Source organism: Podarcis cretensis (assembly GCF_951804945.1).
Source record: "Podarcis cretensis genome assembly, chromosome: Z".
In the NCBI taxonomy this organism is placed as follows: Eukaryota; Metazoa; Chordata; class Lepidosauria; order Squamata; family Lacertidae; genus Podarcis; species Podarcis cretensis.
In genome coordinates this window covers 23159121-23183593 of record NC_137184.1, presented here as the reverse complement: position 1 = coordinate 23183593, position 24473 = coordinate 23159121, and the positions used below count along the sequence as shown (strand labels likewise).

Below are 24473 nucleotides of genomic sequence, written 5' to 3'. Positions count from 1 at the left end.
CTGCAAACTAGTAAGAATTGAGGAGGAGCCATAGGAAAGTTAATAACTGGAGGCAAGGAGGAGTTGCATTTAGTTTCCATCCTAGCCTCCAGCCACATGGCTTGAATGCATGTCAAAATAGCCTGTTGAAAGAGTCCCATGGCTATTCTGCATTGCCTCTGCCTTCCTCTGTCCCACTTCTACAGTAGCTTCACTGTGGCATTCTTTACTTATTTTGCTGGAATACAACTCTCACCATCCATGTTGGTGGAGCTGTGTGGGGCTGATGGGAGTTGTCATCCAACATCTGGAGTGCTGAGGTTGAATAAATCTGTCCTATAAGAAGACCCAGCACACCTGTCCTATTCAAGAGTACCAGCTATTCATAGAAGGGTGGTCATAATGCTCATTCATCACTTAATGCTTGCACAGTGCAGCAGTTGCAGGCTCAGGTTGCATGGGTGGTTCCTGGATTTTATCTGGGAAGTGGGTTACCTGATGTGGTATCTACATAAGACTGAATGAGAGGGCAGGACATGCCTGCCAGGTGGATGAGCAGGTAGTCTTGTTCACTGCTGCACATAGGGGAGTGATTGGACAAAATAATCAACCGGCTAGGCTGAGAGATGCAAACTAGGAAGTCCTCAGTTGAACCCCTCCCCAGCCTTTGAGCATGCCAAACAGGTCATGGACTATTTATTCGTAAAGATGAATGAATTGCCTCTCCGTCTGGACAATAATAGTAGCAACAGTAATAACAATGGTTATTAACACATAGTGGTCAGCACCACCTCTATTTCTGCTTGTCATCTGAGTCAAGTAAGGTCATTGAGCAGGTAGTGATGGACTGCTTACAGGTCATGGGTGAGATGAGGGCCAGTGAATTGCAACTGAATTCCAACAAGATGGAGGTACGATGTGTGAGTGTCTCTTGTGTCTAGGCGTTGGGTGGACAGGCTGTACTAGATGGGGTTGCACTCCCCTTGAAAGAACAGGTGTGTAACCTGGGAGCACTCCTTGATCCAGCCTTGTTACTAAAAGCCCAGGTAGCTCTGGTGGCATGGAATGCTTTTTCCTAGCCTAAGCTGGTATGCCAGCTGTTGCTGTTCCTAGTCAGAGATAGTCTGGCCATGGTGACACATGTTCTGGCAGCCTCTTATTACTACTGCATTGTGCTTTAGAACGGGCTGCTCTCGAAAGCAGTCCAAACTGAAACTGCCAGGGTATCCACAGAGACAGTTGTAAAGAATCATATATCTCTAATCCTCACAAAGTGCCACTCATTGCCGGGTGACTTCTGGTCTGAATTCCTCCTGTTGACTTACAAAGTCCTAAGTGGCTGGGGGCCCAGGTATCCGAAGAAGCCAAAGATACAAAGTCCTCCCCTTTCCATAGTATCCTTGCAACAACCCTGTGAGGTAGGTTTGGCCGAGGTCACCTCCAGGCTGTCAACATTTTGTGGGAGGGATTCCACCGAAATTTAGATTTGTACAGTTAAAGTGGAACTATAAAGTACTCTATTGCTCTGGCACGATAAATCTGCTTTAAAAAAATACTTTGTGGTGATGGGGAAATGCACTACAAAGGGTGGAATAAATGACCACATAAATGGAAAGGCATAACCACTGCATAAGCAAATCAGGACGGATTCGGGATTAATTGTTTTTATTATATTATTATTGCTACAATTAATTTAATACATTTATAACAAGACTAAAACCCTAACAAGTGGGCACATGCAGTAAAGACCCATTTATCCCACTGGGAAAGACTGTTGGAACAATAATATCTTCAGCTGTTTCCAGAAAGAACAGATAACAAGTGCTTGCCTGTATTGCGACAGGAACACTATTCCACTGCACAGGGGCAACCGCTAGCAAAAGCTCTGCTCTGCATTACTGTGAAGTGAACTTCTGAGGACTTTTGAACTTGCAGGAGAAACTCTCCTGTAGGCTGCAGGGATCTACTGGGTGTATAAGGAATAAGGAGGTCTCTCAGGAAACCTGGTCCTGGGCTGTATTGAGACTTGCATGTTGACACCAACACCTTGAACTTAGCCAGGTAGCCAATTGGCAGCCAGTGCAAATCCTGCAAGCAAAGTGTTGTATGCTGAATGAGAAGGAGCTGTGGGGAAAATAGAAATGCTAGATAGAAAGCCAGCTTGCATTTAAAGGCGTGCCTCTCAAATCCACACTTTCCAAAACAATATCTGAACAGAAACACAGCCATCCTTTTGAAATTCGCACTTCTCTGATTTTTGCAGCATGGCTCCCCAGCCAAGAAATGTCAGCAAAAATTATTGCATATTATTATATATTGAATTTGTACAGGTCTCAGGGCAGTTACAACACAAAAACCACAATACAAAAACACAAAATGCATAATAAAAACAAAAACAACCCAATAACCGCCCCTCCAAAAATGCATTTACACGGGTAAAGTGTTTGCAAAGATTATGTATTAGTGAAAATGACATTCAAAAATGCATAATATCAGGAAAATAGAGCCAGTGTGGTGTAGTGGTTAGAGTGTCAAACAAATACCTTGGAGACCAGGGTTCAAAGCCCTACTCAGGGGTGATCCTACGGTAAGTAACCACCTCTCAGCCTCACCAACCTCACAGGGTTGATGTGGAGATTAAATGAGGAGAGGGAGAAGCATAACTCCTCAGAGAAAAAGATGGGATATAAATGCAGTAAGCAAATAATAAATAAATGCAAGTATATGTTACTGATTATGAGATACATCAAATGAATTATGGAAAGAGTGCTTTATATTTATTTTAACCTAGGAGTATAACAGGTAACAAAAAGGGTACATCTTTTGGATAAGCTTTTGTCTAGCAAGATTATTGTTATTGTTATTGCTCTTTTGTTGATTTCTCTTATGAGTAATGATCTTATAAATTTTGTGGTATAATTATGAATGCTGTTCTTATAAGAATAATAAATAAATGAAAACAGAATAAAGTGTCAGGAAGGAGGCAGTCAGGAGAAACCAGGCTGAATGTTTACTATAATCTTCCCGCAAACAAGTTGGAACGTATATCCTCAGTAAAGACTGCACACCATCTGACCTCCATGTCAGCTTTGTGTAGGCAAATCGGGATGAATGCTTATTAAACACATCAATTGGAGGAGCCCTGAGAAAAGGTCACTTGTGAGCTTTATGGCAAAGCAAGGATTTAAACTTGTCTCGCCAACAATACTCTAGCCACTATGCAAAACTGCGACCGTCCTCCTGCTTCGTCTTTTTTTCTGTTTTGCCACTTGCTGCTGCTACTTGTTCAAACTTTGGAAGCAAAACTCAGGGCAAAGTAGTCTGGCATATAGAAATGTGTGGGTAGGTGGGTACGTCGAGAAATCTTGCCCAGACCTAAGCAACAGGAAGCGGCAGTACTCCCGGCAGCCGAGGAAAAGTGACAGAGGTGGTGGTGGGGTCTCTCTCTCCTCCCCCCCCCCCCACTCTTCTCTCTCTCTTTCTGACGTCTCTCTTTCCTCCTTTTCTTTCGCTATAAAGAATTCCAGGCTTGCATTAAGCATCCCAGCAAAAGCAATCCGTCTGGGAGGAGCTGCAGAGAGAGAGAGAGAGAGAGAGAGAGAGAGAGAGAGAGAGAGAGAGAGAGAGAGAGAGAGAGAGAGAGTAATACCTACACTCTGATCTGTCCAGGACAAGCCCCAGACCTCTGAGAGGCGGCAGCAGAGCTGGTCGCGTCTTCCCGGCTTTGTGCCCCTCCGCCCCATCACAGCATTAGATCCTCGTGAGTTCTTGGGAACTTAAAGCGGTTCTTTTTTTCTTTTCTCTCAAGCATCCTCACCATCCCTTGGAAAGCCTGAGCAAGTTTGGAAGCTTCAAACTTCGGTCCCCGCACAGCGGGAGCTGCAGCAGCAGCACCTGTGCCTCCCGGGCTCACCAGGGAGAGCTCGGGTGAAGCTGCAAAGAAGCCCCCTCAAGCCGAGAGAGAGCTGCTTACTTTCTACCAGAAATAATTGCAGCCCAGTGGAAGACTGCAAGAGAGAGACTTCTGTTGGGGTGTCTGCAAACTTTTGTTGGAGTGACTTGCTGATTATTTCCCCCATCGTTAACCACTTCTAGGGACTGCTCTTCCTTTATGAAACTGAGCCACCCCAGAAAAAAAACACCTTCTAGATCAAAAAAAGGATTTTTTCTTTCTTTTTTTAAAACGAAAAATTAAGATTTGCATCAGCAGGAAAAAACAAAGAGAGATAAACTTTTTTCACCCTAGCAGTGAGTGGAGCAACAAGTGAGAACAGCGCTGGACGTCTCCTCCAGCCCAGACAGCTAGCTTGCTAGCAACTCAGCTTGTTTGCTGCTCAAGCGGGCATCCTTTGGCAGTACTCGTCGTCGTCGTCGTCTGCCTCTTGGCACCTTTCAGAAGAATCCGCTTCAACTGCAACTGAAAATGTTGCCAGACCTCAGGATTTCCCTGCTGCTGTTCCTTCTGCATGGACTGCTGTCGCTTCAAGGTAAGAGCGGCTTCTCTAGTGACTCAATCTGGTTTCATTTCAGTTCTTCTTTTTTAAAACAGGCAGGATCAACTTTCTGGGTTACCTGGTTTTCCCTCTCACACTCTCCACCTTCTAGGGGCACCTTTGCAAAAAGGCTCCTTGCTTTTATTTCTTCTTCCATCCACCTGATTGGCTGAGAGTTACTTTTTGTAAGGCACACTTTGTAAGGCACACTTTGACAGCCACCCTTGACAAACGAGGGGTTTCCACAGCCAGCCAGGCCACCTTGTTCTGGTGTGAACTGAGGACGAGGCGGATTTGGGTTGAAAGAGCCAAGAGGTGGGATTGGCACTTAGCAAATCCCATCAGCCACTTTCATGTTGATCTTGGTCAGCACTCCTTTAAAAGTGTGGCCTTTGTTTTCAGCTCCTGGGTTCTTGGGCCTGGCTTCAAGGCATTCCCACTGGGCCAAAACATACACTGTCAGGGAGATTACTGGATAAAAGGAGCAAACAAATATCCCATGTATTTGTCCTCCCCCCCCCCCCGCCCCCGCTCCCCTAGCCTCTGCTTCTTTTACTTTCTTTCTCTGCCATGAATGCAAACATTTTGAGGTTGCTTCACATATGCATGAATATGACTTAGTGGCAGGGCACATGTGGTACATAGCTGTCAACATTTCCCTTTTCTTGCAAGGAATCCTATTCGGAATAAGAGAATTTCCCTTTAAAAAATGGGAAACGGTGACAGCTATGATGTGGTACATGCAGAACATCCTGAGTTTAATTCCTTGCATCTCCAGTAATGGGAAACACCTACCTGTGCAAGGAAAGCTGCTGCCAATCATAATATGCAATACTCTGATTTAAATGGACCAGTGCGCTGATTCAGCAAAAGGCCAGTGTCATATGCTGAAATATGCCCTGTGGGAGAATGTACCCTCAATGGGGTAGTGCAGGCTTTGCATATAGAAAGCCCCAAGTTCAATTCCTAGCACTGTGCTGGATGGACCAATAAGCTGACTTGGTATAAGGCAGCTTTCTCTCTTCCTAAAGAGACAGGACAGAAACGTGGCATATGTTGGTATCTTGTCAGTGGATAACTGAACCCTTGTTTGTTGCATGCAACCTGCTGTTCAACATTTTGCAAAGGACAATAAGAAGCTGCCTTGTACCAAGTCAGATCACTGGTTCATCTAGCACAGTATTGCCTTCACTGACCGGCAGCTGTTATTTAGTATATTGGAACATAGGAAGTAGCCTTATACCATAATTGACCATAGGTCTGTTTAGCTCAGCATGGCCTTCCTGGGGTTTAGATGGGGGACTATTAGGACACCCTTAGGCACATGTAGCACCCCTCTTCTCTCCTTATCAAGGATCCCTGTTTGATCTCTCTCCCCAAGTCATGCATTGACAAGATTTCTCCTGTGTCATCTCTATGTTGCACTTATTTTCTCTGCCCTGCATTGGCTTTTGAAGCAGGTCATATTAGCAGGCTGACCATAGCAGGTTTGTTTGCTTGCTGTTGTTGTTGGGGTTTTTTTTATTTATAAAAACTAAATAGGATGTTTAGTTGAACTGTTTGTATTTATTAAACAGCAGCTGCAACTCTTTACATATCCACGTGAACAGATGAGATGGCCTTATACCAAGTCAGGCAATTTGTCCATCTAGCCCAGTTATTTGCAACTCTGATTGGCAGCACCTGTAGTTAATACCCCCTTTTAACTAGAGGTGCTGGCCTGGGACTTCTGCATGGAAAGAAAGTGCTCTGCAATGAGGCTAGAGTCCCTTCATATGGAAGTGGGTAGGTTATATCCCAGGGAGAGGGGAGGAAAAGGAAGCACAGTGCTTAGATGCACGTGTGTCAGAAGGAAGATGTATACAAAGATATGGGGACAGAGTTAACTTCCGGAGTCTCCAATGACAGAGTTGAAACTTGAAGAATTTTGATACACACCTGTGCTTTGAAAGGGATCCCCATAGTCTCCCCAGAATGTGAATGTGGGACAGTAATCCCACAGGGGCCAGAACATCAGTGTTCATTGGGAACAGTTTGAGCATTAACCATTTGCAGTAAAAGGTGCAGTGCCTGAAGTGGATCCAGGTGACATTACAATGCTTTCTGAGGTGGCTTAGTCGTGATGCAGTCATGTGGTGGAGAAGATGTACACATGAACATATGCAGATTGCCCTTTGATTTTGCAGCTAGCCATCATATACTGTGTTTATGGGTATATAAACCCCTCTCATCTAGGTCCATGCTTTGTGGCTCTTATGCAGCATCCCAAATGCACATGTTATGGCAACCATCTCTGCATTTGGTTTGTAATGAGAGTAATTCCCTCTTCGGGTGCTATGCTGGTAGCACAGAAACAGCTCTGAAAATCACTCATATATCCACTTTCCAATAGAACATCTAAAGCAGTAGTTCCCAAAGTGGGAGGTGGGATTACCTAGAGGGCCACTAAGAGTCAAGGGGTGGCAGGGCGACACTGGGAGTGGGTCCTTATAAAGTGTGATGATCTCTTATTTATGACTGACCAGGCTAGAGCTTGGAGCAAAACACCTTCCTCACTTCAAATTTAAAGTTTTACTGCTCTTACTGCTTTCAAAGCTTTTTCCTTTGGTCATGTTTTCCTGCATTTGTCTCAAGTCACATGATAGCCTCTTATTGGGTATAGCTATTGATTTTATTATAAATTAGTTCGGTAAGTAGTTATCTATAAATACTTTAAGCTATAAATTTGCTTCACATTTCTGTTTTCATTTGTAATAATGCACAAAAATATATTTCTTGAAATATCTGGCATCACTGGATCAAGTTAACCAGTTTTCTGGAATTAATTAAACTAAATAGTTTTAACTGGATTTGCAGTAAAGGTGTAATTAAATGTTACTGTTTTGAATTTTATTGTGTTATTATCTTCTTTAGTGGGTCATGCAAACTGCAATTCTGAATAATGCTTTTTGTAGGGTAGAGTAAGGGGCACTGGGGATGAGTTTATGAAACCAAGGGGGTGGTGAAATGAAGTACAAAGTTAGTCAATGGCCCATAGGCAGGATTTCACTTGTGCTGGGGGGCTTGGGGGGGCCAGTTTGTGTGTGTATGTCAGCCCGGGCATCCATATTTAATGCCAGAATGGAATCTGGAATATATGAAGTAAAAATGCATTCTCAAAGCTGGTGCAGAATGCATCAAATTAGGCATGGTGTGTGCCTAAAGGCTTCTAAATAGTCATGTGTTTGTTCCCAAACAGACTTGCACCCCAAATGCCTTTTCTCAAAATTAAGTACTCATTAAAGCCAGACCTGCATTGCAGTAGTGCCACTTATTCTGATCTTGCCAGCCTCAAAATTTCAGTTTGACTTCTGAGGTGTCTGACACGCCACCTGTCTGGATGCATCCTTTATCTGGAATAATTTTCCTGCAAGTTATTCCAGCATTTGGTACTTTCAATTAAGGGGACAGATCCCCAATGCTATTTTAACTTTGGGTTAAAAAAACCTGTCCCCTGCTTCAGTACTCCCAACTTTGAACACCGATTATATTCTTCACCCTATTCACAAAGCAAGGACCCCTTAGCTATTTCTGGAGGGGTAGTTCTGTTAGTCGGATAAGAAGAATATTTTACCAAGAGGTCAATATGAAATGAACTTACGGGAACTGGGATGCTAAAAAGATATTGGCACATGGGCACACACTTGTACATGTTTTTTATCAGCAATGCTTAGGCATGGAATAGGGAATGTAAAGGGTTCTATCACACATTGGGTTTAGAGCGTCTTTTGGTTAATGTAGTTTCTGATAAGCAGGTGTCCATGCTGATAGCAGGAGAAAAACTGAAAGGCAACTTGAGCTTCATGTTCACTCTAGGATGTGTTTATAGTGAGGCTGAGAGAAGGAGAGAATAGTTCTTTCAGAATTAATGGCTCCAAAGTAGAAGGAGGGTGGATTGACAGAGGGCTGCTCTTGTGTAGAAGCCTTCATTGGGTATGCACTGCTGTCTAGTCGTACAGATGTGTTCATTACCTATCATAGCACAGAGCTAGGGAGTGACTGTTCCTGCTTAAGTTCTGACAGTTTCATCAAATGGTAATGATAATGGTTGCTGCACTTGTCTGAAGAGAGGGCACTGGTTGGGGGAAATCATTCAGCCTAAAGTTGAACGGTTACAGAGTTCAGTTTGGTTTCCTTTATAGACACAAGTATTTCAAAAATGCTGTTGACTTAATTGGCCAGGATTTTCCTAGATATGTTTCCAATTACAATGCTTTTTCTCTTCGCTTTGAAGCAAAGCAGAACTGGAGATGTGCACATTAATACCGGGGGCTGGCACTAGATGGCGGTTCCTGCTAGAAACATTTTCGTAGTTGCTACAGATGCTAGGTGGAAATTCAGGAAGATGCCTCCTATTGCTGCACTACTGCATTTGCACATAATGCCAAACCATCATTTAGTGCTTGTGTGCATGAGCCTCAAGCTTATGTCCTCTCTCACTTTCTTCTCGGCATGGCTGCATGGAAGGTCTTGTAAAGCTTTTGCTTCCAGGTTCATCTAGCTGCATTTTGAGGTTAAGTCCAAGACTGGACAACCTGTGGTTAATTTTAACAATGGTTTGTCTGAGCAAGCCACCTTTGAACTGTGGTGTATTCCAGCAAACCATAAATATTAACCTTATTTCCCTGTTTGGACATAATGCAAAAGTGTTGTTAGTTGAAAACTGAGGGAAATGCTCCTCTTCATAGCTGCACCAGGGAATCAGAGCTTGAGACTTGTGCACATAACGCTAACCTACAACTTGATATTACCAGTCAGGCCAGCTGTCCATCTAGCCCAATACTGTCTACTCTGAGTGACAGCAGTCTTCCATGGTAGGTCACCACCTACCTGACCTTTTTGAAAAAGGGGGGGGCAGAAGAAAGCTAGCAATGTCAGTTATCAGATATGGGACCTTCTGCAAGCAGAACACCCACTACCTGCATTCAGTTAGTATTCAGTAGGATGGAGTAAAGACAGTAGTAGCTGGGCATTACTGTTGCAATTACTGTCCTCCCTCCAGTAAATTTGCATTGATGATCAGCCCTTCCCCTGTCCGCAAAAGAGTCCCAACTTTTCATTAACTCCCCACTTGCCTGTGAACACCTATTAACACAACCATTATTTTCATCTTGCCCTGGAGAACCCCTTGGAACCTTAATGTGTGAACAGGATTTTTAAAAAGAAATCTGGATGCAGTTGCTCAGTCACTAGGTACCCATTATAGGGTGACCTGATACAGGAGAGGACAGGTGTGCCTTTTAACACCAGAATGTCAGCAGGTGCTGCTTGTGAAAGGAAAGTGAGAATTTGTCAACCATACCTTCTGCAGGACAGCAGTTAAAGACTCTCCTTTGCAGCCAATCTTCCTTGCACACCAAAACCTACATTTTGAGCCTTGTGAGGTATCTCCATACATAATTGGATTCTGCAGTTAGAAAGAGTCAGAAGTCAGGAATGCACCCTCTGCTCTGTTTCTTGGTCATACCTATAGCCCCATGAACACTGTGTAGTAGGGAGGCATACCCAGGGCAGCCAATTGTTCTAAAACTCAAGCCTGGTCTGTTTCCATGCCTTTATTAGCAACCTGATCTTCCAGAATCAGAGTGTCATGCAGTTGTCAGCCAACTGAGTTGTTGTTAAATGTACAGGAGCTAGGGCTGGTAAAGAAGCTTGCAACCTGGGGAAAAATGAGAACAGAGCTAAGAACATAAAGTGAGCACTGTTGTATAGGCGCCTGTTCATTTAATCAGGAATTCTCTTCCCACCATCAGTCACCTGTGTGCTTTTTAGACATTTATAAGCAATGTGTGAGAGCAACAGACCCTGCAGTTGCTTCACAGATATGCTGCCTCTGAACATACAGGCACAATCTGTATGATCGCTAACACCCATTGTTCACTTTAACTGACATGAAGTTGCCTAACTCTATTTTTAAAATAGCAGGAAGAGCCAGGGGCAATTGGTAAATACCAGAAAATACTATGTAGCAATAACTTGAAAAGACTAGCATGAGGGAGATGCAGATCTCCCCAGTGAGTTTGTACAGCCAGAGTCCAGATGGGTCTCTACTACGAAAAGAACTCACTGCAAAGTTGGTTTTGTACTGTAGTACCATTATTATTGCAGACACTGGGGTTATTCCCCCATATAAGGATCCCTCCTGCACACCCACATATAGACAGGTCAGTGTCACCAGAAACTTGCAATCTACATTTTGACAGCTGGACAAAGAACAGAAAAGAAAGGTCAAGCAAAGCAACAGATGAGAAACCTGTACTAAGTCATGCTTTGAAATGAAATTTGCATCATTCACTGTCCACGGAGACTTGCAACAAGGGATCCTTTAGACAGGGCCAGCCTGTCCATGAGGCAAGGTGAGGTAACCACCTCGGGTGGCAGAATCCACAAGGGAGTGGATCCCAATGTAAATCTATATTTCACCTTTATTTCTGGTGGCAATCTTCACTTCCCACTTCTTTCCTGCCAGGGAGGGGAGCACCATTCTGTGGTTCATGTCAGGTGCCAAAATGTATTGAGCTGGCCCTGCCTTTAGGAATTCAACAAACTGACCTAATTTGCAACTCCTGGACAATAAACAATTTGGAATGTAATTATTCTTCAGAGTTTTCACCTCTCCAGATTTTGCAGTACGGTTGTCAGCTCAAAATACGTGCCCAAAATGCATTACAAATATGTATTTTCAAAAAGAGAACATTAAGATAAATACTATTGATGTATCTTATTTAAATACTTGTTAGATACATATGTAAATATGACTGTTCGTGTGGAGTTTAAGTAAATCGATAAAAAGCAGTAAAGGGATGAAATGGATTTATGACTGAACATATGTGAAGTTGACACTGACCAAAAATAGATTGATCTGCCCATCCTTACTTGCTAACTCTGGCAAGATACCATCTTTATAGGCTTCTCTTTACCACTTGTGCATCCTCACCCTTGATTTCCTCCTTCCAGTAAACAAGCCCTTAGATTTCCAGAAGTCAACTCCAATTATCCAGCAGCCTACAGGTGGTCAGATGAAGCAACAGGAGACCTTTGGAGGTGTGAGTCCCTGCCAAAGAGATCAAGCCCACTTCAAAATGCATCAGCCCCTTGTTAGAAGAGTGTAAAAATCAAGAAAGCTCTCTGTGATTGTGTGTGTACTGTATGTGGAATCTCATTGTAGTTTTGTATACAGTGGTACCTCGGGTTACAGACGCTTCAGGTTACAGACGCTTCAGGTTACAGATTCCGCTAACCCAGAAATAGTACCTTGGGTTAAGAACTTTGCTTCAGGATGAGAACAGAAATCGTGCTCCGGCGGCGCGGCGGCAGGGGGAGGCCCCATTAGCTAAAGTGGTGCTTCAGGTTAAGAACAGTTTCAGGTTAAGAATGGACCTCCAGAATGAATTAAGTTCTTAACCCGAGGTACCACTGTACTTGAAAGGCATTCACACACACACACACACACACACACACACACACACACAGAGGCAAGGACTTTGCAACGGAGTCATATACAGTCTTTCTTTAAATTCCCAGAACACTTCTGATTATGTCACACTTTCCTGTCCCTTTAAGATTACAGTCACAATATAGGATCCTGCCTTTCCTCTAAATCAGTTGTTCCAAGTACTGCTCTGGGTGTGACACACCCAGAGGGTCCGTGGCACCATTCACATAATAAAAACTATCACAGAGATATAAAAATTTCCACAGGGGGTCCATGGCTTGGTTTTTGAAAAACAGGGCATCTGCAGTACTTGGCTAATTGGGAACCACTAAGGAGCTAGTGGTGGATTTGCATAGTTTCTTTTCCCTCTCCAGTTTATCCTTACAACAACTCTGTTTGGTAGGGCACACTGAGAGACTGCTGACTAGCCCAAGGTCAATCCAGTGAGTTTCATGGCTGAGTGGGGATTTCAACCCTGGTCTCCCATGACTTAATCCAACACTCTAACTACTATACACCACTAGCTGTCTTCCCACTGGGAGCCACCACCACCCTGCAAACTTTCTGCCATGTTACTAGTGCTCATAAAATTGTTCCTGAATTTTAGGGTATAAAAATGTGTCAGGCTCTGCGCAACTATGCGGCAGGATCCAATACATGTTTACTTGGAAGTAAGTTCCACTGAGCTCAACGTATATTTCCAAGTCAGTGTCTGTAGGTTTGAAATTCTGTCTGCCCAAATCTGAATGGAAGTAGGTAGAGGAAATAGCCTGTTTGCGCACAGTTGAGGTGACTAAGAGCATAGGAAGGTGACATACTGTACTGAACCGGGCCACTGGTTGGTCTAGCTTAATACTGTCTACACCAACTGGCAGCTGCTCTCCAGGGTTTCAGGTGGGAGTCTCTTCTAGCCCTACCTGGAGATGCTAGGGATTGAACCCTAGAGGCACAAGCTCTACGACTGAGCTGCCTACCTTGTGGAGAACATGCTGCCATATCACCCTGGACGTCTCAGGTTTGCCTTGGAATCATTCTTATGCTGCATGCTTGCTATTTAAAACAACACAAGTCTATCTCTTCTCATTCATCAGATGTTGAAGCGTGTGCCAAGATTTGCAGAGAAACCTGGCTTCAGACAGGGTGTAATTTCCCTTCAAAATGCTCGAAACCTGATCTTGTTCCTTATTCTCCATGGCCGGGTGGGGCTGTGAAAGCAGACCCTCACCCCCAGCCAGTGATTTCAATATTGTGTCCCAGTTGGAAAAAAAGCAGTAATGAATGGCTGTAGAAGCCAATGAGACTTGTAATGCAACTAGGAAAGGGGGACCAGGAGTCACAGAAAGAAAATAGATATTACCAGTTCTGTCTTATACACCTCAGAGATGGGGAACCTTTTGTGGGATGTTAGCATCAATGCATATGTAAAAGGTCAGTTGCAAGAGCTGTAGAACTCTATGATGTCATTGACTCTGTGTCAGTTGGTACAGTTATGGCAATTAGTAGAACAGTCTTGACAGTTAGAGCAGCAGGCATGTTGTGTTGTGCTGCTGTCTGCTTCAGAGTAAAAAAAAAGTTTCAACGATCTTTGAGACAAAATTGGTCTGAAAATGTTTAAAAATAATAATTGTACATAGTACTTTGTCCGAGAAGGGGAATTAAAACTCTAGTTCCCATTTGCAGAGTATGCGGAAGACAGCCCTGTGTCATTAGACCCTTTAATTAGTTCTCTTTTCACTCTCTTCTAATGTTTAAATAACAAATAACATTTACTTAGTGTACATGCAGTTATAGATTAAAATATACAATGCAGATAGGTGATACAGTCATATCTTGGGTTAAAGCTGCTGCAGGTTGAGTGCTTTTGGGTTGCGCTACTCAAAATTGCTAAAGCATCTTACATAGATTTGTATCTAAGACTGACTAACATTTACAGACTTACGGATACTTTGAAGCAGACAGTAGCACACCCACCTTTTCTCAGCTTGAGGGCCACATTGCCTTGTGGACAGCCTTCCAGGGCCACATGTCAGCAGTGGGTTAAGCAACAAGAAAAAGTGGGTTGGGCAAAAGATGCAACTGACCTGTATACAGTAGGTTACATTCCAGCCATGCAAAGGTAAGTGGGGGTTTTTCTACACACACATCTGTGCATCTACAGAGGCAAGCAAAATGCATCACTACAGTCCAAGGACACAATTCCAGACTGGCAAAAACACTTGAGGAGGGCACAGAGCACTGCAGGTAGGGAGTGCTTTCTAGGGAGGGTGGGGTTCCTGGGAAGAATCTGAAGGGCTGGATAGAGACCCTTGAGTTTGAGAGTCTTTATCCCTCGCTATACCTGTTTACTCAGATGTAAGTCCCACTGAGCTCAATGGAGATTGTTTCCAAGTAAATGTGCCAACAAATTCATAGTTGAAATTAGAAAGCATCACTACACACACACACACACACACACACACACACACACACTTCCATTTTTCCTTCTGGAGAATGAATTGCAATTTGAAGGGGGGGCACGGCAACATGGACACAACAAAACCATGCTTTCAGTCTCTTAACAGTTCCTGAAATAAGAGATCAGGGTTGTTGTAGTTTTACCCCAATTTTGCAGCCTGCATGAAATGACTGACATGAAGTTAAGCTGCCCTTTTGCCAACATCCCTTCACCCCTTGAGAAGTAACTGGGCAGGATGCCCAGCTCCATACCCAAAGCACTCTGGCCAAGTTGGCACCCTGGCATAAGAATGATGGTAGGCTAAGCGCTCCTCAGTTCACTAGCTGATGAGATATTTTATCCACTACTTGTTTATTTATCTGCCAGGAAAGACAGAGAAAGCAGCAATACCTGCCAAAATCAACCAGCCCAGATTGTTATCTGGCAATGCCACTTCACATAAGCACATTTTCAGCAAGGGAGCGTTTGCTGTGGCAGGAGAAGGCCCCAGCCAGCAAGGAGCAAGGCAATATAGCAGTTGACCATATGTAACTGTTATCGTGCAGCAGATGGGATGCTAATGACTCATCCCAGGCCCATTTCTGTTACAAAGAAGAGGGGAAGAGGGGAAAGTGGGAGAGTCAAGTGAGGCAAAACATTAATACATGATACAATGAGAATATAAGGATCAGGCCAAGGAATCATCTAGTTAAGTGACAGAGCCCTCCGATTACTATTATGCACTTTAGTCCCTCACTTTAGAACATTGACTAAGGCAATGTTCACAACATGCATTTAAAACTCTATGACACCACTTTAAACAGTCATGGCTTCTCCCAGAGAATTCTGGGAGCTTTGGTTCATTGAATGGTGATGATAGTTGTTAGAAGACTCCATTTCTCCTCACAGACCTACATTCTCATAGTGGTTTAACAGTCAATCCCTCTTCCCAGAGAACTCTGGGAAACTCTGGGTTCTTGAGGGGAATAGTGGTCTTCTCCAAATTTTGTAGTGCAGTTCCCCTGCCAAATAATGTGTACAAAAAGAAAAGGTTTTAGAGGAAATGTTGTTGCAGACATGTGTACATTAGACTGAATTGCATTCAAAAAATGTGTGTATTAGGGAAAATAGTTCCACTGAAATGCTGATAAATTTTCATGGAGATTTTTCTTTAAAAACAACAACAACATCTCCCTCAAACTGATTTGGAAATGTGGAAAACTGAACTTAAGACTGGAAAAATGAAAAACTGAGAGGTGCTTAAGTCGGCAGGTCTGCCCATCCCTATAATATGAGCAAAGTGGCCAAACAGAGATTGAGCTAAATAAGTTGTTGTCCACTCTGTGAATAGGAGAGTTGTTTGAGCTGCTCTCTGCTCATTTGAAATAAGGTACCCAAGGTGCGTAATGAAGGGGCAGTCAAGGGCTTTGCATGGTGCCAGACTGGACCAGTAGGCACCCCAATGCTGCTTCTTGCTTCTCCATTTATTTATTTATTTATTTATTTATTCATTCATTCAAATAGAGGGATGCCCCAGCCCTGTTGCCCATTGAGAGCAGCAGAATTTATTGTGCTGGGGTCCAATTGGTTAAGTTGGCATGTTCCGTTTCTGCAGATGGGAAGGCGGCCGTTCTTCATTTGCCACTGAAGTGAGCTAGAACTGGGCAGGGTTTTTGTTGTTGTTGTTGTTGTTAGTTCCTCTCATGCCCCCATAACAGAAAGGGAATTTGCACAGTGCAGATGCAAAGAGATTTTGTTTTGGTTCTGACATGGGAAAGCTTTTAGCACCGCAAAGGAGTTTTTGAAAGGACTGGTCAAGAGGGAAAGAAAACAGGATTGTTTAAGCACTTAGTTGATGATGGCATGGCCCTTGCTATGCTTCCTTTTATGGTGTATGGGGAATCATGAAAGCCTATGGGCCTGAAAGATTTTGCAAAATCCTGGTCTTGGCTGCAATATGTAAAGGAAATGTATGGTCTCTCGTTCTATTTTCAGGACTCGTGGCTTTTGTCTTCTGTGTTTCCACATAGGCTTCCTTAGATCTTCCTGTGTTTTTTCTCAAGTGTGGGAAAGAGATTGCCAAGGAAGTGGACAGAGGAGCTTGCAGAATCACTGGGATTGTTCTGAGGTTTGAGGGTCAAGGAAAGCTGACCCACCATTACCTGTTCAGTTTGTTTGTTTAGTTTCAAAAGCCTGATCTACAGATAGCACATCCAACCACAATTAAAATTATTATTGTTCCTTGGTGAAAAACTTGGAACCTAAGATTCCCCCCTCAGCCAGAATGTGTGGCTTGCTTTTGCTGCCATAAATTCTCATTGTTAGGTATCATGCTCTGCCTTCTATTGGCTTCAGACACAAGGGCCAACCTTCACATTATTATCCCAACCGATACAAATCTCCACATTTTTATAGCACTTTGGAATGATTAAAACACTTTCAGATTAGTGGCTCAGTCAGATCCATCTGAAGCCCAGATAGTGAACCACATTAACCTGATATGGGGTTGATTTGGGCTTTGAACAGATTGTGTTGTGATAGCCTTGCATCATTTGGACCCACCTGGAGTGATCCAGGGTTGTCTAAAGGCAGGGTGGCCAGGGAAGAAGAGACATGCAGGCATTATTACTAGAGTGTATGGTCCCTTTTATACTGCTGGGGCTTCCTTTCAAGCAAGCGTGCATAGGGCCTGGCTTGACAGCAGCAAACACATGCAACCCCCCCCCCCTTTCCACAAAACCAAGTTCCATTGAGTCCAGTGGGGTTTACTCTCCAGTACGTTGTTTCTCAAGTGGTAATGGCAGAAAAACATGCACAGTGTGATTTCCACTGAGCTGCAGCCACAGGGATTAAATGCAATTGTCCTTGAAATCCCTTCTCTGCCTGAGAGCTTGGAGAGTTGCTGCGAGTCAATGTAGACAGTCCTGAGCTAAAAGTTAGGGCTGCCATATGTCCAGGATTTCAAATCCAGAAATGATGTCCAAGGGGGATTTCTGAAATGTGGCGCTTTGTCCTGGATCTTAGGTAAGTCAATCGAAAAATTACAATTTTTTAATGTGTTTTTGCAAAGAAGAAGCTCAACAACTTTTGGAATCTTCCCCCAAAAAGCTCATAAACTTTTGGGGTATCCTGCTTTTTTACTTTTTGAAATATGGCAACCCTAAGCTAAGTTGACTCTGTGCAAGGCAACTTCCTTTGAGGACACTTTGCCAAGTCCCTTTGTCCAGCGTCAGCCATCCTGACTCACCTACCATTCCCTCTCAAGAAGTCATGTTTGAAACACATTGTAGAATCATAGAATCATGGAGTTGGAAGAGACCACAGGGGCCAAGCAGGAAACACCATCAGAGCACTCCTGACATATGGTTGGTTGTCAAGCCTCTGCTTAAAGACCTCCAAAGAAGGAGACTCCACCGCACTCCTTGGCAGCAAATTCCACTGTCGAACAGCTCTTACTGTCAGGAAGTTCTTCCTAATGTTTAGGTGGAATCTTCTTTCTTGTAGTTTGGAACCATTGCTCCGTGTCCGATTCTCTGGAGCAGCAGAAAACAACCTTTCTCCCTCTTCTATGTGACATCCTTTTATATATTTGAACATGGCTATCATATCACCCCTTAACCTCCTCTTCTCCAGGCTAAACATGCCCAGCTCCCTTAGCCGTTCCTCATAAGGCATCGTTTCCAGGCCTTTGACCATTTTGGTTGCCCTCCTCTGGACACGTTCCAGTTTCTCAGTGTCCTTCTTGAACTGTGGTGCCCAGAACTGGACACAGTACTCCAGGTGAGGTCTGACCAGAGCAGAATACAGTGGCACTATTACTTCCCTTAATCTAGATGCTATACTCCTATTGATGCAGCCCAGAATTGCATTGGCTTTTTTAGCTGCCGCTTCACACTGTTGGCTCATGTCAAGTTTGTGGTCAACCAAGACTCCTAGATCCTTTTCACATGTACTGCTCTCAAGCCAGGTGTCACCCATCTTGTATTTGTGCCTCTCATTTTTTTTGCCCAAGTGCAATACTTTACATTTCTCCCTGTTAAAATTCATCTTGTTTGTTTTGGCCCAGTTCTCTAATCTGTCAAGGTCGTGATCCTGTCCTCTGGGGTGTTAGCCACCCCTCCCAGTTTGGTGTCATCTGCAAATTTGATCAGGATGCCCTTGAGTCCATCATCCAAGTCGTTGATAAAGATGTTGAATAAGACCGGGTCCAAGACAGAACCCTGTGGCACCCCACTAGTCACTCTTCTCCAGGATGAAGAGGAACCATTGATGAGCACCCTTTGGGTTCGGTCAGTCAGCCAGTTACAAATCCACTGAGTGGTAGCATAGTCAAGACCGCATTTTACCACCTTCTTTACAAGAATATCATGGGGCACCTTGTCAAATGCCTTGCTGAAATCAAGGTAGGCTACATCCACTGCGTTCCCTTCATCTACCAGGCTTGTAATTCTGTCAAAAAACGAGATCAGGTTAGTCTGACATGACTTATTTTTCAGAAATCCATGCTGACTATTGGTGATCACAGTATTCCTTTCTAGGTGCTCACAGACTGTTTGCTTAATGATCTGCTCCAGAATCTTCCCTGGTATTGATGTCAGACTGACTGGGCGGTAATTATTTGGGTCCTCTCTTTCCCCCTTTTTGAAAATAGGGACAACATTTGCCCTCCTCCAGTCTGCCGGGATTTCGCCTGTTCTCCAGGAATTCTCAAAGATGACTGCCAGTGGTTCTAAGATCACATCTGCCAGTTCTTTTAATACTCTTGGATGCAGTTCATCTGGCCCTGGAGACTTGAATACATCTAAACTAGCCAAGTATTCTTGTTCTATCTCCTTAGTTATTCTGGGCTGTGTTTCCTCTGCTGAATCATTTGCTCCAAATTCTTCAGGTCGGGCATTGTTTTCTTAATCGGAGAAGACTGAGGCAAAGAAGGCATTGAGGAGTTCAGCCCTTTCTGTGTCCCAGTTCAGCCCTTTCTATGTTCTGTGTCCTTGTGAGAGGAACCAACCATCACATGTGGTGGGACTGTGTCCAAGTAAATAAGTTCTGGGGTCAGATAGTGCTGGAAATTGGATTATTTACTGGGCAAAATGTTTTCTTGGATCCTAAGTTATGTTTGATTTCTCTGTTTGTAGAAGGTAGCTCTGAAATTCACAGTAAGACTCTGATTACCCACCTGACGGCTACAGCCTATTTGGTTATAGCTCAAGGATAGAAGAATGCACTGCATTCTGTGTTAAAATGGTTTAAATCGTTCATGGCCATATCTGAGAAATGTGAGTCACCAACTAAGGGTTGTCTGGGGAGACACTGCTCCACTGGACTATAGTGCTGTCAGAGAAATTATTGAAATTATTGGAGTTCTAGAATGAAAATTGAAATGTGCATGAGAAGGGTTGAACAAGTGAAGGTTGTGTCTGCAAGAGAGGCATGAAAGAAAGACAAAGTGGCACATAAACAAGAGAAACTGTTGAAGGACAAAGGAGATAAGGGTGAAGGCCATTGTTATGCCATATGACTTGGCCAGACAGAATAGCTGTTGTTTAGGAATGCTTAAGGTAGAGAGATTTCTGTGTCTTTTACCTGGTGCAGTATTTTCTTCTCTGCCTTAAAGGTAAAGGTAAAGGGACCCCTGACCATGAGGTCCAGTTGTGGCAGACTCTGGGGTTGCGGCGCTCATCTTGCTTTATTGGCCGAGGGAGCCGGCGTACAGCTTCCGGGTCATGTGGCCAGCATGACTAAGCCACTTCTGGCGAATCAGAGCAGCGCACGGAAACGCCGTTTACCTTCCCGCCAGAGCGGTACCTAATTATCTACTTGCACTTTGATGTGCTTTCGAACTGCTAGGTTGGCAGGAGCAGAGATCGATCAACGAGAGCTTACCCCGTCACGGGGATTTGAACCGCCGACCTGATCGGCAAGTCCTAGGCTCTGTGGTTTAACCCACAGCGCCACCCGCATCCCTTCTCTACCTTGGGGGGGGGGGTTAAATGTTATCTATTGCAATGTTTTTAATAAAGACATCCTGTTTGGTCAACAAATTGGTGTCTGGATTATTTTGGCCATCCAGGCTGAACCCACAGATATTGTGGGTTGGGGAGGGAGCCCCCTTCCAATATTTCCACAACATAGCCACCTGGTGGTTTTTTTGTGACTTATTTATCAAATTAGACTCAACACTGGCAAGTCCAGTCCAAATACAATTTTGTTTGGAAATGGATGAAACCTTAATCTGATGCTCCATTTGGTTTTTTCTGTTTTGTATCCTGCTGCGTACCTTTGTATCTCTGTTTATTCTTAATTAAAAAAACCTGAAAAAAGTAAATAAATGACAAAGGAAAACTCCCATTCTGTCTCACAGAACCTTTCCTCCTATTTTCTGCACCATGAGAAGTATTATTATTATTATTATTATTATTATTATTATTATTATTATTAATACCCTGCCCATCTGGCTGGGTTTTTCCAGCCACTCTGGGTAGCTTACAGCACATAAAAAATTGTAAAACATCAGGCATTAAACATTTCCCAGTACAGGGCAGATGGCAAATACAGAAGCTGTTGAGGAAAAACTACAGGTTTCTCAAGTTGCATTTCTGTATGCCCTTCAACGCTTTATAGATATAAACATGGCGGGTGTGTGCCTTAGGGCTCATGCATATATAAAGACAAGATGCAACCACCCTCCTGCCCAGAAAACTAACTTGAAGTGACCCTGAAGAGAAAATTGAATTCTGAAGACTGATGACTGTGGCAGCTAAGGCTGAGCATCCAGTCTGGAGTGGGTCAATGCAGCCCCAGATCATCTCGGTTTGGGTTGGGTTCACTCAGAGCAACCTGGAGCTGTGAAAATTTGGGGGAGGATATTAAACATGCAGCCAGGTGGCAAGGAGAAGGGAGAATTAGACTGTGCAGGTGAGAAATCTCTCCCCTCCCCCTTGGCACTTGACCCTAAGGCTGTGCAAAACCCCTGGCTCCATTCAGAGCCTGGATCCTGCCTGGATTGGGTTGGGCCTGAAGCGATCCAGCCTGAATCAGGACCTGAATCTTCACAGCCCAAGTAGCTAGTCATACCTAAGAAAATGGGCAGCAGAGAACAAGTCTTTGTCCTCGATTATGCCAAAGTTCTTCAGGAGTTTGAAGAGTACTTATTTCAGCTAACTAACCCGCATTCCTTCTTTACAGACCTTGTTTTGAATATACCTAACCATCTTAACTGCATTCCTCTAAACCTGCTCCAGTTTATATCTTTCTTAAAGTGTGGTGCCCAGAACTGGACACAGCCTGTCTGCTGGGGCAGAGGCACCCTCTTGACATCCCTGGCATTACTGCAGCATAACTAGATGGGACAGTGGTGTAGCTGAGAGGCCATGGGGTTGGGTGGGTGCACCAGCAGAGCCTGTCTCATTCATTCATTTAATTTGTATATTGTCTTTTCACACATAAAAGCCATGCTCAAAGCATCTTACAACAAAGAAACAGGGATGCATTTCAAACAAACACTGCAAAAACTATTTCATAATAACATAGTAAAACAAAAATACAATAGCATAACAAATAGCATATATACAATATACAATATACAATAGCATATATACAATATACAATATACAATAGCATAACAAAAAAGACATTTCAATACTATAGATATAAAAAGATCTCTTAAGCAATTTGCAGCATCCAATAGCAAAAATAGCAAGGGATCATTACGGTTTCACCACCACTCCTTGATGTTTCTCACAGTCCGTCATCTGCAGCAGATGCTTATAAGGTTTCAAAGGGCAAGGAGTGGGGTAGCTGGAACCATCACTCCCATGTCATACGATGTTGCTCATCTGGAACAGCCCCAACCTCACCATCATCCTTCCCTGCCTCATCCCTATCTCGTTAAGTTGTACTGGTGCCAGTGCTGGTAGGATGTCTCCAGCCCAACACATGGGTTGCTGTTGGACCCAATACTCTCATCTGGAGTGCCTTCATCAGTTTAGGAATGACCTAGCCAAAGATAAGCAGTGTGAATTGGATCAGGACAAGTTTCCCAGATGCAAGCACGTTGTTATTATCTAAAGAGAGCAACACATTGTTCTAGGGCTGCACATGGCTGCTGTGTTTGCTGGGGAGGAGCATGGAGAGAAGAAGAGAAGCCCTGGATAACTTTCCCTGAATCACACCCTCTTATCTCTCACTCTCAGATATTTGAAAAGCTGGGAACTTTTAAATGGCTTTTTCTGGACATAACACTGGTAGGGAGAATGGGAGGGGAGATTTGGCTAGTTGAGAAAATGTTTCTGCTATTGCAATTAGAAAGCATCCAGGCAAACATAAACAATGATGTCACCCCAATATGCATTTCAAACATAATTTTGAGCTGGTTCAAGAAAAGAATCCAAGAGAATCATCTAACCTTTTAGCCCTTGGAATAGTTTTCATTTCTGAGAAGATGTGGCTATTTTGGGTACGGTACTTTTGTAAACAGAGACACATTTTTGTCTGTTGCATTCTGACCCCTCCCTTTTTTCAAGTTGCTCCAAGTGTGGGGAGACTCACAGCAGAACCCACATCTGCTTAGCTTCTGAGATGTAGCTACATCACACACACACACACACACACACACACACACACACGGCCCATAGTGTAATAACAGAGCGTATCTGCATGTTAAACAGAATAAAGTTGTAGCATCCTGGGTGGTAGAATTCTGGACTGTACCATGGGGTTTATTCAAAATGGATAGACCTCTGTCCACTTTGAGCCAGGGATACCTCTTTCTGTTGCTGACTTCACTGCAGTTTACCTGGATGTGGCTGGGGCAGGAAGGCAGCAAGGTCAGGGCTGCAGGAGTGCCAGATTAGGCCTGCTGGTGCTCACACAATACAGCCTTGAATTTACTGCTGCTCTATTCCATCTCCAACCAAGTGATGGGTGGACATCTCTACAGCCCTGCTGCTGCCTCATCTCTGCATCTAATTGAGAAAAGGCTAAGTTAAAACTGAATAATTTTGAGGACATGTGCTGGGTACTCCAAAATTATCAAGTACAGTTTCAGATTAGCTCTTTTTGGGACTAGCTAGACCTCAAGGCAGTGTTGCCAGTGGGGTAGGTCTTTGGGGGGCATAGAAACAGGGTTCCACTCTGCAGAATGAGAAGGAGGGCCTCTCTGAGAAAAAAAAGCACCTGGATATGGGTCTATAAAAAGCTTGGTATATTTATAGTATCCAACTTGGTGTTATTTTATACTGGATTGTGCCCATTAGCACACTGGCTAAAAGGAGTGACATTTGGCCGCAAATGTGGGCTGGGGAAAGCAGCTCACCATTGGAGGACTGTAGCTCAGTGGCAGAGCATGCAGAAAGTCCCAGGTTCAATTCCCGGCATCTCCAGGTAGGTCTAAGAGAAATCCTGGAGAGCTCCTGCCAGTCAGTATAGGAAATATTGAACTGGATGCAACAACATCCTGACTTGGGACTCATCTATACAGCTGCAAATACAGTGGTGCCTCACAAGACGAAAAGAATCCGTTCCGCGAGTCTCTTCGTCTAGCAGTTTTTTCGTCTTGCGAAGCAAGCCCATTGACGGATTAGTGGATTAGCACTATTAGCGGTTTAGCGGCTTTTAGCGGCTTTTAGCGGCTTATCGGATAAGCTTATCGGGTGGAAATGATGCCATTGAGAATGTATTGATTTTAGTAAACCTACCATAGCTCAGTTGTAAAGCACGGGCTATACATATCTAAAGTTTGAGGTTTATTTATTTGGGCAATATATTAAAAAAATCTGCAAGCAGTGCACATAAAACCTAACAACAAATACCCCAAAAAACTTTTTTTTTTTGTACAAATTACAAAATACAAATTACTAATAAATGAATATTAAATCCTTTTTCTGACACACTTCCCCACTCAATGCCTCTCAGTCTCCTGGCCCTCAGAGTCGGACACCCAGCTACCCTGATTCTCACCCACGGCTCAAACAAACTCACAGATCACCCCCGAGAGGGTTCCTGGAATCTGATAGTGCCACCCTAGTCTCTCTCACTTGGGTTTGTGAGCAGGCACCCAGGCGTAATGGAGCTTCCTCAAGCTGCCCACAATTAT

At 43.7% G+C, this 24473-nt stretch overlaps 1 protein-coding gene and 2 long non-coding RNA genes across 6 annotated transcripts in view; 1 reads left to right on the top strand and 2 right to left on the bottom strand.

Moving 5' to 3' along the window:
• Positions 1 to 4131: 4131 nt before the first annotated feature.
• The window catches only part of LOC307207618 (vascular endothelial growth factor receptor kdr-like), a 196994-nt gene continuing 176652 nt past the window's right edge, over positions 4132 to 24473 (top strand). The window contains exon 1 of one of the 4 annotated variants that reach the window (XM_079961607.1): positions 4132 to 4466. In XM_079961607.1, coding sequence (XP_079817733.1) covers positions 4403 to 4466 — 64 coding nt within the window. In that variant the 5' untranslated portion in view covers positions 4132 to 4402. The remainder of the gene's footprint in view (positions 4467 to 24473) is intronic. The other 3 variants (XM_079961610.1, XM_079961611.1, XM_079961608.1) reach the window with 3 other exon arrangements.
• On the bottom strand, positions 10052 to 11054 carry LOC307207719. The gene is made up of 2 exons (XR_013834793.1): positions 10935 to 11054; positions 10052 to 10170 (listed from the first exon to the last, which is right to left on the bottom strand). It is a non-coding gene; the product is annotated as an uncharacterized lncRNA (long non-coding RNA).
• On the bottom strand, positions 11218 to 14016 carry LOC307207705. Its single transcript, XR_013834771.1, has 2 exons — positions 12921 to 14016; positions 11218 to 11565 (listed from the first exon to the last, which is right to left on the bottom strand). It is a non-coding gene; the product is annotated as an uncharacterized lncRNA (long non-coding RNA).